At 64.8% G+C, this 16,422-nt stretch overlaps 2 protein-coding genes across 2 annotated transcripts in view; both read right to left on the bottom strand.

Annotated features, from left to right (window-relative positions):
• The window catches only part of DBN1 (drebrin 1), a 13,555-nt gene extending 10,763 nt beyond the window's left edge, over positions 1-2,792 (bottom strand). The window contains exon 1 of the mRNA XM_010579232.1: positions 2,689-2,792. Coding sequence (XP_010577534.1) covers positions 2,689-2,792 — 104 coding nt within the window. The remainder of the gene's footprint in view (positions 1-2,688) is intronic.
• On the bottom strand, positions 2,664-15,216 carry PDLIM7 (PDZ and LIM domain 7 (enigma)). Its single transcript, XM_010579231.1, has 13 exons — positions 15,060-15,216; positions 11,412-11,563; positions 11,059-11,089; positions 10,219-10,328; positions 8,561-8,715; positions 8,166-8,204; positions 6,930-6,996; positions 5,367-5,425; positions 4,996-5,230; positions 4,738-4,918; positions 4,444-4,564; positions 3,841-3,956; positions 2,664-3,572 (listed from the first exon to the last, which is right to left on the bottom strand). Exons 1-13 carry the CDS (start codon positions 15,162-15,164, stop codon positions 3,486-3,488), a joined length of 1,458 nt encoding a protein of 485 aa, XP_010577533.1. The 5' UTR covers positions 15,165-15,216; the 3' UTR covers positions 2,664-3,485.
• Positions 15,217-16,422: the final 1,206 nt, after the last annotated feature.

The raw sequence follows: 16,422 nt of genomic DNA, 5'->3' as shown, positions 1-16,422 counted from the left end.
CGGCCGGCTCGCCCCCGGGATCCTGCACCCCGGGGACCCTGTAGCCTGGGGTGTGCTCCAGCCCCCCGGGCCATACCCCCGCCCCAGGGACCCTGAAGCCCGGAAACCTGCACCCCGGCTCAGCTCCCTCCTGGGACCCTGCACCCCGGGTGGTTCCGCACCCTGGGCTCTCCTCTGCCCTGGGGTCCGGCACCCTGTGCTACCCCCTCCCGGGGACCCTGCACCCTGGGGACCTCGCATGCCGGCTGCTCCTCCGCACCCCAGACCTTCCCCTGTCCCATGTCACCTCCACCCTGGGGACACGACACACCGGGAACCCTGTGCCCTCAGCTCCCCTCTGGCCCGAGCCCCTGTGCCCTGAGGTTTCCCCTCCATGGATGCGGCACCGTGGGCTCTGCCCCACACACCCGGCCGTGCCCTCACTGCTGCACAAGCTGTCAGTGAGCGCAGCCTTTGTGGGGGGCCCCTTTGCTGCCCGCCTGACCCTTCATCCCCACTGCTCCCAAACCCCCCAGTCCCCTTGAGACCCTGCCGGGCTGTGCAGGATAGCGTGTTTTCCAGGAGGTTTTGCCTCCATTTGAACCCACAAAGTTGCTTTTGCACTGACCCGCACAGGGCTCTGCGGGGGCTCCCAGCTGGATTTGCACGCTCCTGCCAGGGCAGGCAGCATCGCCCTGCCCCACCCTGCCTTCACGACCCCCGGCAATGCCCGCATCCCGGACCAGAACCGTGCCGAAGGGGCCTCCGTGCTGGAGCGACAGCGGGGAGCGTACAGGGCCTGATTCCTGCAGGTTGGAGCTGATGCCGGCATGGCCCTTCCCCAACCAAGCCCTTGAAAGCAGCCTGTGGATGAACCCCCCAAGCTCAGTGGGACACGGGACACTGTTCCGCAGGCCCTGCCTGTGCTGCCTGCTTCCCCCACGCCTGCACGCCCTCCTTGCACCAGCATTTCTGAGCCAGGCCAGAGCCGGAGCCGCCCTAAGAGGCTGCAAGAGTTTGTGAGCAGCTGTAGAGCAGCTGCCGGGGCCAGCGCGGGGGCTGGGGCTGCGGCAGGCGCCCCGCAAGCAGCTCAGCTGGCTTTGGGGATGTGGTGGGACCCCGCTCGGGGACATGGTGGGAGCCTTGAGCCTGCTGCCGCCAGGCTTTGTTCTCAGAGCAGCACGGCTGCGGCCCCTCCCCAGGCTCCACCTCCACAGCCCACCCGAGACCCTCCTTCCGCTGCCTGTGCACAAGCTCCTCGTATGGTGCGCAGAGCTGGTGGGTAAGAGCGGCTCTTGGCAAAGCACAGAGGCACCTTGTGTGGTAGAGGTGTCATCAGTAGGGACCAGAAGCAACAGGGCACCAACCAGAAGGGGCTGATCCCCCAGTGGGTGCCAGCCTTGGAACAGCACAAGGGAGAAGTTTGGTTCTCCCTCAGGGAGAGGCAGGCTGGCTGTGGCACCGCGGCTCTGCCCTGCTCCAAGGCCAGGTACCCCAGGGCTGAGCTGGCACAACCTGTTCCCAGGCCGTGCTACCCCAGCAGGCTCTGTCCCGCATGGCTGCCTTCCCTTACCCCTTCCCTGCCCTCCACTCACAGGTTGCTGTCCCAGCTGAGCCAGGGCTGGCTCGGTGGCTGCTCACGTGGGGCCGCAGTCACCTCACCTTCCCCAGCGCGTCCCCTGACCTTGGCTGCGCAGCTGGAACTCACACTTGGGCACTTACCACATCCCTGCTCGTCCTGGCCCTGCCAGGCAGGTGCCAGCGGTTTCCATCCCTTTTCACCACCCTGGCCTGCTAGTCCTCAGTGTGACTGTCCCATTGCCCAGCCCCAGTCTGCCTCCATCACTCCTGCTTTCCCCTCCCCATCTTTGATGGGGTTTTGCACTCCTGCAGCTGGCACCAGGAGATGTGGCACCGCAGCCACAGGCCAGCTCTGGGTGATGCTGGGAGGCATTTGGCTTCCCGCAGCCAGCTCCTGCCCCCAGCAGAACCTTCCAGTAGATTAGCAAGACAATTTTCCTTATGATTGCTCATCATGGTAAGAGCTGCAATTATTAATGACCGTTCCAGCTGCCAGAGCAGAGTGGGAGGAGCGGCTGTTCCCCGCACCCGCTGCCCTCCAAGGCCATTCCAGCTGGAGGTGCCGGCGTGGCCTCGCACCCGTCCTTCGGGACAGCAGCTGCATCGCATGAGTGAACGCTTGGCTGCTCTACGCACACGCAGAGCTGGTGCACGTGGCTCACGCGTGCCCCATGATTTCTTGTCCCCTGCACAGGATTCATGGCCAGGGCACAGCAGGGACTGGGGAACACCGCCAGGCAAGCAGGGACCCCCCTGCAGGGTCCAACACCTGCCCCATTGCCCCTTGCTGCAGCTTTGCCCCCCAGATTAATTACCGCCTCCGTCAGCTGTCCTGCCTGCTACAAAGAGAGAGGGATGACCCAGGTGACATGAGGGGTCAGGCAGAGGAGGGGAGATCAGAGGCAAAGATTTTCCCCGGAAAGCTGGAAGGAGCTGAGTCAGGCCCAGGGGACGAGTGGGGCAAGGGCTGAGCGTGACCTTCCCAGCCGGCCGCACCTCGCTCGGTGAAACCACAGGCTTCAAGACAGCCGGCACTTGCAGAGAAGTGTTTATTAAAGGCACTAAAAGCACCGTGGCTACATCAGCGGCAGCCCAACCGGAGAGTGTGGGTTTGGGAGAGGCATTTACAGGCCTGGGACGGCGGTGGCAGAGCACTCTTTGGTAGGAAGCCGTGCCCGAGCCTTGCGGGAGCCGGCCAGCCGGCCGGCCATCAGCACACACTGCCAGCCCATGGCTGGGGTGGGCTTGGCACGCTGCCCTGCTCCCCGGCACGGCTGGGCTGGGGGTGCTGCCGCACGCCAGCCCCAGGGGAGCAGCAGGCCAGCTGGGTTGGGGGACACGAGGCACAGACCCCTCTGGCACTCAGCTGGGGTAGGAAGCCACCGCAGCAGGCTGCAGGGTGGCCGGGGGGTTGTGCAGGTAGGGCCCTGGCAGGGGAGCAGGGCCGGGTCTCCAGCCCCACACACTAAGCACGCAGCAGGGAAGGCAGGGAGAGCTTGGCAGGGGGCTGGTCTTCACCCTCTTAGGGATGTTCTATAGGAGCATCCCTGCCCCGGCACTGAGCTGCCAGGCACCTGGGCCCCAGCTAAGCAAGGGAGCAGCCCTGCTGTGCCAGCCTCGGTACGGCCGTGGCTACCACACTGTGTGGCTGGGGAGCAGGAGACCCATGCAGCGTCCCCTTACCGGGGCTCCTAGTGCCAGTTAGGGGGTGCAGAAGAAGCCACCCAGCTATAAGGGGCTCAGGACCCAGCACTGCCTCTTGCTGGAGCTGGACCAGGAGCTGCTAGGAAAGAGGCAGGAGCAAGGGGAAGGGGTGAGGGCCCAGCCTGGCTCCCTGGGGTCAGCGGAGGTTGGGGCGGGGGCAGGGGGGGGAGAGGAGCATGCAGGGCCAGGGGCACGCGTGGGCACAACTGAACTCCCGCCCCTCACACGTGGGAGAAAGCATGGCTCTTGCAGAGCGGCTTGTCCTTCTTGGAGTAGAACGTCTTCCCTTCCAGGTTGGTCTGGCAGATCTGGGGAAGAGAGCACAGGTGGTCAGGTCACGGGGGGCTGACCCAGCCCCCAGGTCCCCCCACAGCCCAGGGTTCAGCACTGGTTGTTGCACAGACACCAGGGAGCAGGAGGCTCAGAGCAGGCTCCCAAGCCACCAGCACAGACACAAGTGAGGAAAACCTCATGGCAGCAGGGACCCCGTGCTGCTGGCATACCCCACGCAGGGCACGACTGCCAGGGAGAGTCACAGCCCCCACCAGCAGCCGGGGAGGGATGCACATGGCTCACCGCACAGACGAAGCAAGTGTCATGCCAGCTGAACCCCAGCGCCTCCAGGAACCGGTCCCCAGCATCGATCTTGAAGTCACAGCCACGGCACTTGGTGCCAAACATCTTCTCGTAGTCTGCGAGGAGAGGCAGAGCCCAGGTCAGCATTCCCTGGCACCGCAGCCCCTCATCCCAGGGAAGCAGGGCTGGAGCACAGCCAGGAGCCCACAGGCACAGCCTGGGGACAACTCGCTGCCAGCCCCGGGGGCATGGTGCCCGAGACACCCGGGTGAGATGTTTGTGCTGTGCAGTGGCCCCGGCTGCCACCACGCTGCAGGGAGGAGGCAAACCTCATCTCCCAGGATGCAGCACTCGCCTTTGATGTACATCCTCCATCATCGCCATGGCAACATGGGAGCGATGGCACTACCCGGCAGCAGGGGAGGACCGGGATGGAGGGCTCAGGGCTGTGGGAGGGGGGTGCCTGCATTCCCCATGGCCCAGGGGGAGCCCCTCAGTGCATGGCAGCTCACACCCCATGCCTGTGGGCAGCTGCTGAGCCCCAACAGTGCCTGGTGCCCCAGGGCCATGGTGGGGGTGACACATGGGGTCCCTGGGTCCTACCTCTCTCGCAGTAGGGCTGTCCCTCCTCCATGTAGAAGGCACGGTTACGGATGGGAGTTTTGCAGGCAGCGCACGTGAAGCACTGCACGTGCCAGGTCATCTTCAGTGCGTGCATGACCTCCTGGAGGGGAACCGCTGTCAGCTGGGGGCAGGACCACCCTGCACTGCAGGGGAGCCCCAGCCAGGGCAGAAAGGGACAAGAGATCCCATGGGATGGGATGGGACAGAGCCAGGCACCTGTAGGTGAGTGGGGAGCAAAGACAGGAGATGTGGGGCAGGCTGAGGGACACTCACCCCAGTGATCTTCTTCTTGCACTTGGCGCAGCTGGGTGCGTAACGCGTGTCGTAGCACTTGGGGCAGAAGATGGAGCCTTTCTCCTCAAAGAAGCCGCCCTCATCCAGCACCTTCCTGCACTGGCAGCAGGTGAACTCCTCGGGGTGGTAATAATGTCCCAGCGCCACCAGGTAGCGTCCCCTGCGGCAGGACAGAGCCACGTCAGCCATGCTGGGGCCCAGGATGCTGGCGTGGCGGCGGTGGTGGCCAGGGCTCACCTGATGACCTTGTTGCACTTGTAGCAGAGGGGTGTGCGGCCGGGCCCTTCGGGGACTTGCTGGGCTGCCTGCACGATGGAGCTGCGGTTCTGCATGGGGGTCGGCGTGGCCGGCTGGCTGTGCTTGCTCACCACCGTGCTCGTCTTGTCCGGGGCATAGCGCTCAGCAAACGAGGGGTCCACAGCCCAGGGCGGGCGACTGGCAGGGCCAGGGGTGGCGGCGGGGGTCCTGGGGCCTGCATGCACACACAAGTCTCCAGGACAGTGCTCCCGATCCCTGGGCAGCCCCCCCGGCGCCTGTGGCTGGCGAAGCAGCATCCCCTAGTGCCTCCGCGCCTCTACCCCCAAGCCCAGAGGAAATGTTTTGCTCACCCAGTCCCGGCTCAGTCTTCATTGCTGCTCCCGGGGATGGGTCCAGCACGGAGACCTGGCTACAGAACAAGCAGTTAATCCAGCCTGCCCCGCTTGCCCCCGCTGCCCTATGTGTGCAGGCAGGGCCCCCCCACCCCAACAAGCAGGCAGGAGCCAGCCAAGCCCCCGTGCCCAGTTGGTAGCTGGTTTGGCGATGGGGTACCAAGCCAAGCGCCTTCAGCCCTGCGAAGACACAGCACCCCCAGGGTCTTTGGCACCCACTGCGGTGGTCTGGGGAGCGGTGGGAGGGAGCACAGGCCTGCTGGGGTCCCACAGCCAGCTCTGGACTGCTCCAGACTGATCAGGGATCCTGGGGACCACACAAACCCCGGCTATCTGCTCACACACAATGGTCACCCCCAGCCTCATTGGGGTGCAGAAGGGCTTGGACCTGACCCGGCACGGGGAGCCCTGGGGTCCAGCTCCAGCAGAGCTGGGGACAGGTAGGGCTCTGCCATCTCTGCCGGCTAGGCAGGGCCAGGCTGGTCCTGGGAGGGGCAAGGCCTGTGCCCCCCAGCAGGCTGCCAGCACTGGGCTTGGGAGCAGGCAGGGCAAGCCAGGGCCAGAAAGGCACAGCCCACCCAAGAGTGGGGACAGGGACAGAGGGAGAGCTGGTGGCTCTGTGCCTCTCCAGGGCAAAGACAAGGAGGAGACAGCTACAAAACCAGGAACATTTATTTATGGCAGAGTAAACCGAGCTGGGCTAGGACCCAACGATCACGGTGCCAGGGCAGGAGACATTGTGGAGAGGTGAAGGCAAAAAAACGGGCGCTGTGCACCACCCCCGCCAGGCTGCACAGGGCAAGGAACAGCCCCCCGCCAGCGTCGGCTCCCTTCCCTGTCCCCACACAGGGAGAAGCTGGTGACACTCACCCAACTCTGCCCAGTCACCCTGCAGCCCAACGCCAGGCTCATGGGACATTGTGCCCCAGGTCCAGGTGCTGCCCAAACATCACAACCCCCCCAGCAAGGTTTTGCCAGTGCCACCAGCTGCCCCTGACCTGCTGTGTCCGGGACACCACGGCACAGCTCAGCATCCCCAGCTCGGTGCCAGCAATGCCCAGCAGGTCCTGCCCGGGACATGCAGCCCCATAGCTCCCGCTGCCGCCCTGGTGCACACTCCCCTTACCTGGGCTTTTTAACAAACACATCATCATGATCCTCCACTGAGCACAGCAGGACAGAAAGGAGGAAACAGAGTCAGTCTGCGGCGACCGAGGCCCCGGGACAGCAGGAAGGGAAAGGCAGGAAAACCGACCTCTCCTCCCACCACCCTCCTGCCCCAACGCACAGCCCTGCCTGTCCACGGGGCAGAGCGCAGCCCCAGTCCAGCAGTACCACCACGTACCCACACACAGCCTGCGCCACACACAGTCCAGGGCAGCTCCTGTTGGCTCAGCCAAAAACCAAAACCAAAGCCCCTGCTGCCACATCACCCCACAGCCTCTACCAGGTTCTTGCTACCCCAGCAAAGTCTGACACCCCCTGGGCAGCCAGGCAGCACCAGGCCCTACGGGAACTTACTGCCATCTGTGCCCATCAGCCGGGCCAGTTTGCGGAAGGAGCGGGACTGGGAGGTCCCGGTGTGGGGCTGCCACTCCTCAGCATCCTCTATCAGCCGCAACTTTCCGGGATTGCACACAGGGGTGCTGGGGGGCTCCAGCGGCTGCGGGGGCTGCCTGTGAGTGACAGAGGGCAGGTGCTCAGCCGGCACCATGCACGTACCCTGCCCAGCACCATGGCACAAGGCAGCGCTCCGGAAGGTGCCCTCAAACACACTGACCCCATTGCCAGACCCCAGCACTCACCACTGCTCCCCTGTGCCCCAGCCAGACCCGCGGGCATCCCTGTGGCATCGGAAAAAATGGCGGCACAACTGTCAATGTTTGACCCATGGCTCAGTGCATCCCTCCCATACACACCCGCAGCCCCACAGAGAAGCTGGCAGCATTCACTCCAGACCAGCCTCCCAGCCACCCCCCACAGAAAAGCCGGTGACACTCACCCAACTCTGCCCAGCCGCCCTGCAGCCCCACACCAGGCTCACAGGACATTGTGCCCCAGGTCCAGGCACTGCCCAGCACCTCCCAAGACCCCCAGCAAAGCATTGCCGGTGTCACCAGCCTCGTCCAGATGCCGTTTTCTCAAGAAGCAATGGTGCAGCTCAGACTCCCCAGCTTAGTGACAGCAGTGCCCAGCAGATCCTGCCCAGCACAGGGACACCCCGTCTGGGGACAGCCTGCCTGGCAGGTGGGTGCCTGGACAGGACCCTCACAAGGGGACGGTCAGAGCAGTGGCTGAGCACTGGCGGTGCCCGTCGCAGGGGAAGCACAGGGCAGGCTCTGAAGGTCCACCAACAGCTCAGCTCTGGGGAGAGGGAGAGGACAGAGAGGGAATGGGAGGACAGACGAGGAGGAGAGGAGAGGAGAGAAGAAACAACAAGGTAAAGAGCTTCCCTGGAGTCACAGCAAGCAGCGAGGGCAAACCAGCCAGTGGCTCTCACCCAGCTGTGCCCAGCCACCCTGCAGCCCACGCTGGACTCATGGGCCCTTCTACCAAGGTCCGTGCACTGCCCAGAACATCCTAACATCCCTAAGCCAGCTTCTCCCTGTGCCTCCAGCCTCCTCCAGAACTTGTTTGCCCCAGAGGCCACGGTGCAGCTCAGCCTCCCCAACTCAGTGCCAGCAATGCCCAGAATCCTGCCTGGGACATGCAGCTCTGTATACAGCTCCTGCTGCGGCCCTGGCACATGCTCCCCTTACCTGGGCTTTTTAACAAGCTCATCCTCACGATCCTCCACTGAGTGCAACAGGAGAGAAAGGAGGAGACAGAGTCAGTCTGCAGCAACCAAGGCCCAGGGACAGTAGGAAGGGAAAGGCAGGAAAACCGACCTCTCCTCCCACCGCCCTAATACCCCAACACACAGCCCTGCCTGGCCACAGGGCAGAGCACAGCCCCAGTCCTGCGGCAGCACCATGAGCCCACGCACAGCCCCAGTAGCTCCCACTGACTCAGTCGCCCCAAAGGAGCGACATGGGGCCAAAACCAACACTCCAGTGCCATGATGCACCACAGCCTTTATCCGGCTCCAGTTGCCCTGGCAAAGCTGGGCACCCCCAGGCAGCCAGGTAGTGCCGGGCCCTATGGGAACTTACTGCTGTCTGTGCCCATCAGCCGGGCCAGTTTGCGGAAGGAACGGGACTGGGAGGTCCCGGTATGGGGCTGCCAGTCCTCAGCATCCTCTATCAGCCGCAACTTCACAGGGTCGCACACGGGGGTGCTGGGGGGCTCCAGCGGCTGCGGGGGCTGCCTGTGAGTCACAGATTTGTCTGTCAAGTCTGACAGATCCCCATAGCATCACCTCCCTGGGGCTGCCCCACACCTCCCCCAGCACAGAACCTTAGCACACCAGTACCTGAGACGCCGCACGTTGCCTTACTGCCCACACCCCCTACTCCTCCTCCATGTAGGAAGGGCCCATTAAGGACTGACTCAGGACTGACCACGATTCCTGGCAGTCTGAGACTGGCCCCAAGGGCCAGGAGGGGAAAGGACAGGGCAAGAATAAGCCAAGGTCAAAAAAACTACCAGCAGGGCAGCTGCATGAGAGCCCAATGAACACCTACGGTGCCCATGGCAGTGCTACCTGCCTGCCTGGCTCTGGGCAGCATGCCCTGGCCAGCCCTCGCTCAGTCAAGCCACATCTCAGGGAGGAGGGAAGGGATCACACATGAGGATGCTCCAGGGCCCCAGCAGCTGGCAGAGACAGGCAGCGCTTGCCCTTCAGGCTAGGGACAGCTTGGTGCCAGGAATGACCCACCCACACGGTCAGAGCAGTGCGTGCTGCCTGTCCCCGGGCTGGCCCTGCCCCGGAGATCAGAGCACTAGCAGGGAAGAGGCATGCAGGAAGGATAGAAAGAGCAGGCAAAAGGCTTACTGACTTGTCAAGGCTCAGCACCTGTAGGGGAGAGGGAAAGAGAAAGGGAGGAGAGAAAGAAAGAAAAAGGAAGGTGAAGTTAGACCCGCAGCACCCAAGAAGTTTCCAGAGCTCACCTATGGCCTACACCAGTCCCCCTACCCCCGAGACTCATGCCCAGCTCGACCAGGGCTGGGAGCACACTGGGACGCAAGGGCAGACGCCAACGGACCAGACCATGCCTCCCTCAGCCCCCCAAAACAGGCCTGGGTGCCCAAGGCAGCCAGGGCCATATCCCCCCACATTGCCCAGTTTCAAGGCACCATGGCAGCTCTCAGCAGGAGGGGCAGGGACCGGCAGCTGCAGGACACACGGCAGCCGGGTGGGCAGCCCGCAGAGGTGGGAGCTTCTTTCCCTGCAAGCGGGGCAAGGACAGCGCTGCACAGGGCTCGAGGGCTTCACTTTGCCCAGCCTGTCCTGGCAGCCAGAGGACTGGCAGGACATCCCTGCGCAGGCGCTGGCTGGTGGCCACAACACAGACACAGCTTCTCTGCCGCTGCAGACACCAGCGAGTGTCCTGATACGATCGCCGTGCCATGCCCCACAGGACTCCCCACAGGCTGACACGTCCCCAAGCAAGGGACCAGCACGTGCGTGGCTGTGTGTCCCCACGCGTGACAGTCCTGTTGTGCCACCTCAGCACCAGCCATCGGGGGACCCTGGCACAAGCACTGTTGCCCACTCCCACCCATGGGTGCCTGGCATGCAAGGCGCAGCAGGGCCGGGCAGCAGGCTCCCCCCAATCCTCAGGGAGCAGGACGGACAGCAACATACCCATTGTGTTGGGGGGTGCAGGCGGGCGCCAGGGGCGCGTACGTCACGGGTTTCGTCACCAGCCCGGGCCGTGGGTTCGGAGGCGAGCCGGCCCCAAAGGGCCGAGCTGTTTTGTTGAGGGCGGTGCTGGGAGCGAAGTTATATTTCAGGGGTTCAGAGCAGGGGAGTGAGTCCTGAGCGAGACAAAACACACAGACACGGGCTCACACGTCAAGCAGCATGCAAGGGGCAGCCCCGGGGCCAGGCAGTGCAGCAGGAAGCCAGGTAGGAAAGCTGGACAGCACATGCATTTCAGATACCGAGCTCTACCAGGCTGGCATCTCTCTCTGCAGGGCACCTAGCCCAGCAACAGCAGGTCACAAGCCTGGCCCAAGGGTCATTGGAGGATTAGTAAGTGCCTCAGACACTTGCTGCTGCCCGCTGCAGGGTGGTGCATACATACACGCCGATCACAACCGTCCCGCGGCACGAAGCTGAAGGCATGCAGGTGGCTTCAGTCCAGGAGCCACTGGTCACCAGCCCCAGCCCTGCCTCCCCATGCCAGGGCACTCCCCAGCACTAGCAAACATGGGCCCCTGAGGCCGTGCTGTGGCTGCCCGGCCTCCTCCCCTGCGTCAGCCCCCTCTGCATCCCTGCCCACAGCCGGCATTGGCAGGGGCGCAGACAGGCAGCAGCCAGGGCCTGGGCACCCACTGGGCAGACCCCACTCCCTCCAATCCCTTGCGGTGCCAGGGGTCAGAGTTGCTCCTCCAAAGGGGAGTTTTCCAGCCCTCCAAACACACCCCAGTCCCCCAGAAGCCTGCGGGTCCCAGGAGCAAAGTCCATTTCTCCACCTCCACTCAGAGATTCCCCTCCCCTGAGATGAGGCTGCGCAGCCGCTGCAGCGCCAGGAGCGACACGTACCTTCTGCGGCTTCCCCAGGTGGTTCTGGGCTCTGCAAGAGAGGAGACAACTGGGCAGGTGGTGGAACGGGCCCAGCCACTACTGGGATACTGGTACCCCAGGGATGCAGCACCCACCCAAGAGGAGCCATGGCTCGCTGGCGTTGCCCTGTGGCTTACAGGTGAGGGCCAGCAGCCAAGCTAAGCCTCATCCAGCCAAGCAGAGCCCTTGGGCCCAGCCAGGGGCTGCCAGGCTCTGAGCAAGGAGCAGTGATGCCAGGAGATGGTGGTGCCGGGAGATGGCACTGGGCAGAGTGCCCTGGCTCTGCTCTGGCCACACCAGGGCCCCAGGTTTGCATGACCCGCAAATCCTACCTGCTCAGGGTGAGGCAGAGCCTGTCCCCACAGGCACGGATCCTGTTCTGGGCCTCGATGTGCGTCATGGAGCTGGTGCTCTCCCCGTCGATGTACAGCACCCAGTCACCCACTCCCACACCGGCCTGGGCCGCCTTCCCACCGGGCGTCAGCTGCAGGAGAGACAGAGTCAGGGAGAGCCGGGCCAGCCGAGTGGCGATGAGGGAGCAGAGAGACGGCCTCATCCTCATGAGGGCAGGGGTCTGCTGGGGCACAGGCTCCCTCATGCAAGGCCCAGAGCAGCCTCTTCCCCTCGGTGGCAGTGGAGGGCTCAGCACTACCCCAGGGCGCTGCCCAGCCCCTGCCTTCTGGCACGGCTGGGGGACATGCCGGCACCCCAGGGCCCCATCCCCATGACACCAAACGGCAGAAGCGGCGCTGGCTCAGCCTTGGCAGGAGGCCCAGCCACCCCTCGGAGCCGTCCCCACGGTCCCAGGGTAGGAAGGGAGCACAGTGAGTCAGGGCCCGTCAGGCAGCCCACGTCTCGCTGCAAACCACAGGCATGTCCAGCTCTTTGGCTGGGGTGGGGAGGGGGGACAGGAGAGGCACCCCCCCGGGCACTCCCCCCAGCCACCCGCGCTCCCGTCCTGTTCCCCTCCCGGTGCCGGCAGGCGCAGACATTACCTCATCCCCACAGAGGAGCGGGAGCTCCCCACCCGGGGCAGGGAGACACCCACCCACGCCGCTCCCCCAGACCTCACCCCGCCGGGGCAGCCGGCAGCACGGCCATGGGTTCCCCTGCCTGGCCACAGTGCCGGGGATGTGCCTTGCCCCCGGCATGGCTCTACGTCAGCCCCATGCCGGGAAGCAGAGGCTGCCCTCCCCTCCCGCCAGGGATGCACAGCCGAAGGTGAGCAGGGCCCTGAGCATCGCATGCAGCTCCCAGGCACTGACAGACAGACAGACAGACGTGGGCAGGCTGCAGCCATTCCTGCTCCTCCAGCACGGAAGAACTTGAGGCGCTTGGACCTGGACCAAGTATTTCCTCAAGTCCTGTTCGACATGAACATAAAAGGAGCGAGCCAGATTCCCAGCGCTGTCAGAGGGCTGAAAAATCTCTGCCGCCGAACCCCAGCCCCTCCTTGCCTGTGTGCGGAGCCCAGCCCACCCCAGAGCCACGCTCCCCTTCCCCACGCTCCCCTTCCCCACACCAGCACCGGCCCTCCAGGTGAGGCCAAACCCCACGCCTAGGCTGGATGCAGCCTGGCTTCACCTGCATCCCGCTGCCATCCCCGGCAGAACATGCGTACCCCCTCCGGTGCCCCCACGCTGCCCAGCACCCGCTCCTCCTGCCCAGCACAGGAGGGCGCCCTGGGCGGCAAGTGGCACTGGCCGGCTCCTGGCCACACTGCTGCAAGCCCTGGCTTGCCGCCCTGGAAGGCTGGGGAAGGCGCGGGGCGGCTGCGTGGGTTTGGAGGCAGGAGCGGGAGCTGGGAGAGGTTTTCACACGGCTGCCCGGGAAGGGGAGAGTGCAGCAGGCTGCGTCACGCGGCCGCACCCAGCCCGGCCAGCACTGCCACGCTCCCCTTCCCCCTCTGCGTTGGCATGCCAGGAAACCCCTTCGGCAGGTGCCAGCTCAGCCAGGAGCCGTGGCAGTGCCAGCACTCCTGCTTCCCACCCAGCCCCGCTAACCAAGACTTCCTTCCTCCCCTCTCTGCCCAGCCAGTTCTTTGTTCCCCATAGCTCCATCACTGCACCCAGCAAGATGCCCACTGGCCACCCCTGTCCAGGGCTCAGGCACCCCAGAGAGAGTCTCACCCAGCACAGAGGGAAGTGGGGCACCTGCACAAAGGCCCAGGCAGCATCCCCCAGCACCTTCCCGCCTGCAGCACGGAGGGTCTCTCCTCTTCCCTGGCTAGCAGATACCGGGACGTGCCACAAAGCATCCAGCTCCCCAGACGCCAGCCCTTAACCTGGCTCCAGCGCAAGCAGCTCAGGACCACAGTCTCACAGCCTGCCTAGCCAAGGTATCAGGACCCCAGCAGAGCAGTTTGCCACAAGAAGCATGCGTGCAGAGGACCAGGATGGTACCTCTTTTGTGCGACCACCGAGCTGAAGCAGCCTTGCAGCTCACCCAGTAGTGTCACAGCAACGGACGTAGCCAAGAGCCAAAGCACGTGCCAGTGCTGCTTTCCCCCTATGCTTCCCTGGCTCTACAGAGCACGACCCCACTGCAGCCCTCAAAGCTGCGGCAGGACACTTTACTCCAGCCTGCTCTGGCAGCCCCATGCCTGGCAGTGCCCTTGCTCAAGGCAAGCAGTGGCCAAGGACAGCAGCGTGCTCCAGGCAGGAGTTTTAGGGCTGGGGATGGCTCTGGTGTGCAGAACAGAACAGGGTCACCCCTTCCCATCAGACATAGCCCACCATCACACAGCCCAGCCTCACCAGAGAGCCCCCAAAAGCTGGCTACATCCCCCAGGAATGTCCTTGCTGCTCCTGCTTGCCCTGCCCAGGGCCAGCAGCGTTGCCCGAGCCCTGAGGGCAGTGCTGGCCTGCTCGCACAGCAGGGCTTTTGCTTCACAAGGCCCCTGCCCTTGGAGGCTCCTCCACCCGACCAGACCCTTTGTTCAGCGCTGGCTCGCAGCCAAGAGAAACATTTTTTAGAGAATAAACTCGCTGAAGCCGTCTCTGCGTGCTCGGCAGAGATCGGCAGGCCCTGGGGCAGCGGCACTGGCGACTCAAGCCTCGCACAGTGCCCTCAGGGTCCGTGCTCCACGCTGGGGTGCTGCGGAGACCCGCGCCCTCTGGGACAGGCGCGCGGTGCCAGGCTCGTGCTGGGGGCAGGCCCCTACGCAGTCCTTGGTGCCACGAGCAAAGTTGTCCTTCGAGAAGCAGTCTCTGTGCCAGCTGCCTAAGCGTCAGCGGCACGGACGATGCAGTCACATTCCAAGGCTTATAAGGCAATTGCGTGGCCGGAGCCACGGCCGGCACCCACCCGGGGGACCAAGCTGCCCAGGGACAGGGACCCGCACACCCTCGTAGCCTGGGTAAACATCACACCAGGAGCAGCTCACGCCAGGTGCCTCAGCCACAACAAGCCAGCAGCACAACGGCTCTCACTCATGATGGAGAAATGGACTGGTTTTGTGGAGGAAGCCAGGTCCCAGGGCAGGCAGCAGTGTGGGCAGCAGCTCAGGCTTCCTCCCCTCCCTGCCCATTTCAGGGGCCAGCTCAGGTACGGAGCTGGGAGCCATGCAGCAGGAGGGAGGGCAGAGGGCAGAAGCTGGGTCCTGGGACGCTGAGCCCAGCATTGGGGTGCAGACCGCGAGGCCAGCCCCACAGCTTGGAGACAGTGTGAGCAGCTCCCCTCCCCCTGCAGTAGGCATGCTCCGGAAGGGGCCTCCTCCGTCCCCCCCAGCAGCCAGAATGACTCTGCAGAGGCTGCTCAACATTTCACATCTCTGCTGTGGTCCTCTGCCCGGAACACCCCCGTGCTGGACTGCAGCTGATAAGGCACCAAGGAGGTTACGCAGAGCCAGGCAGTGCAGGACGCAGCACTCCCAATGCCCCAGCTCATCTGCATCCCCCACATGGCTCTGCCTCAGCCCCCTGGACACAGCCACCATGGCAGGAGGAAGGATGGGTGTCACCGGTCTCGGCTTCTCTTACCCTGGAGATGGAGAGTGGCATGCTGAAATCCTTCCCGCCCTGCAGCCTGAAGCCCCAGGGCGCCGGCCCGTTCAGCATCACCTTGTAGGACTCCATGTCACCCATCTCTGCAAGGGAAGAGGGTGTGATCCTGGTATTAGGGTACACAGGAACGATGCAGGGAGAGCAGGCGAGGAGGGGGCCTGGTGCCTGGCAGGACAGGGCAGAAGACAGCTGATGTTTCTAGAAGTAACTCCACCCTGACCATCCTACACCACGGTTAGGGACGCACCCCAAATCTATCAGCATCTCCTCCAGCAGTGTCAGAGCCAAGGGGCCCAGGCTAACACTGACTAGTGCCAGAGAGCCAGGCACAGCCCCACTGCCACCCACAGTGGAGCACCCATGGGCTCTGCTCTCCCTCTCTCAAACCCAGGACGTGCTCTCCCTTGCAGCACCCCAGAAACTCACACTACTGAAAACCAAGACTGTTTCAGACCTCAGAGGAGTGACAGCAGGTATGGAAGGATGGGAACCAGAAGTGTTTTTGCCGGGTGAATTAGCAGCAGCAGCGCAGGAGCTGCGTGATGCCACCCGAGGCGCCTGGCAGAGCAGCCAGGCTGGCGCTCCGGCAGCCGGCCGAGCAGATGCTACCTGGGAGCGAGCCCATCTCCACACACAGAGCCGGGGCTTCGTCGGGCAGGGAATCCCGGCGCTCCCCTGCCTGCCAGGGCTGCGCTGACAGCTGTCAGCCGGCCAAGGCTCCGGGCAGACGGGCCAGCCCCAGCCTCCCGGCCACCCCTCATCTGGAAAGAGCCGCCAGGCCCCCCCGCGAAGCCCCCCAGAACCTTCCTCCTGCCAATGCCAGGTGGGGGACAGGGCCAGCTTCGGCGACCCGGTGCCGTGCCCACCCCTCGCATGGGGGCGGCGGGCTCCCAAGCTGGGAGGTGGCGGAGGCTGCAGGGCCGGGGGCCAGCGTGCCCCCGCTCTCCCCGGGCCGGTGCGGGCTATATAAGGCGTGTAAGACGACACCAGCCCGCTCCCCGCTCGGGAGGGCCGGGGGAAAGCTGCGTGTCAGGCATTCCCGGCGCCCGGCAGCCGCGCAAGCCCCAGCGAGGCGCCGGGACCGGGGCGGCCAGGAGCGGGGGGCAGGCAGCCCCCCGCGGGGCTGGGGCCGGGCCGGACTGGGCGTCCCCAGCAGCCCCAGGCTGAGAAGCCCTCCTACTCCTGAGGGGCCGCCGGCCCTGCCCCACGGGGGGCCCCGGGCCCCGCTCCCCATCCCGTCCCGCACAGCCTCCCTTCCCCGGCCGGCCTTGGGGCCAGCCCTGCCCTACACGGGCCCGACCCCAACCAACCGCCTTCTCCAGACCCAGGCCTCAGCCCT

Source organism: Haliaeetus leucocephalus, unplaced genomic scaffold, assembly GCF_000737465.1.
Source record: "Haliaeetus leucocephalus isolate CR32 unplaced genomic scaffold, Haliaeetus_leucocephalus-4.0 Scaffold656, whole genome shotgun sequence".
NCBI lineage: Eukaryota > Metazoa > Chordata > Aves > Accipitriformes > Accipitridae > Haliaeetus > Haliaeetus leucocephalus.
The sequence above is the reverse complement of the archived record's forward strand: the minus strand, read 5'-3'. Positions and strand labels throughout refer to the sequence as shown.

What these genes read in the sequence shown, in the direction of transcription:
- PDLIM7 (XM_010579231.1), bottom strand. Translation starts at nt 15,164, where the DNA reads ATGGGTGACATGGAGTCCTACAAGGTGATGCTGAACGGGCCGGCGCCC. An exon ending in GCTGATGGGCACAGACAGCA is followed by an intron (nt 8,205 to 8,560) that starts GTAAGTTCCCAT and finishes TGTTGCACTCAG; the next exon opens with TGGAGGATCGTGAGGATGAG. An exon ending in ACAGCCCTACTGCGAGAGAG is followed by an intron (nt 3,957 to 4,443) that starts GTAGGACCCAGG and finishes CTCTCCTCGCAG; the next exon opens with ACTACGAGAAGATGTTTGGC.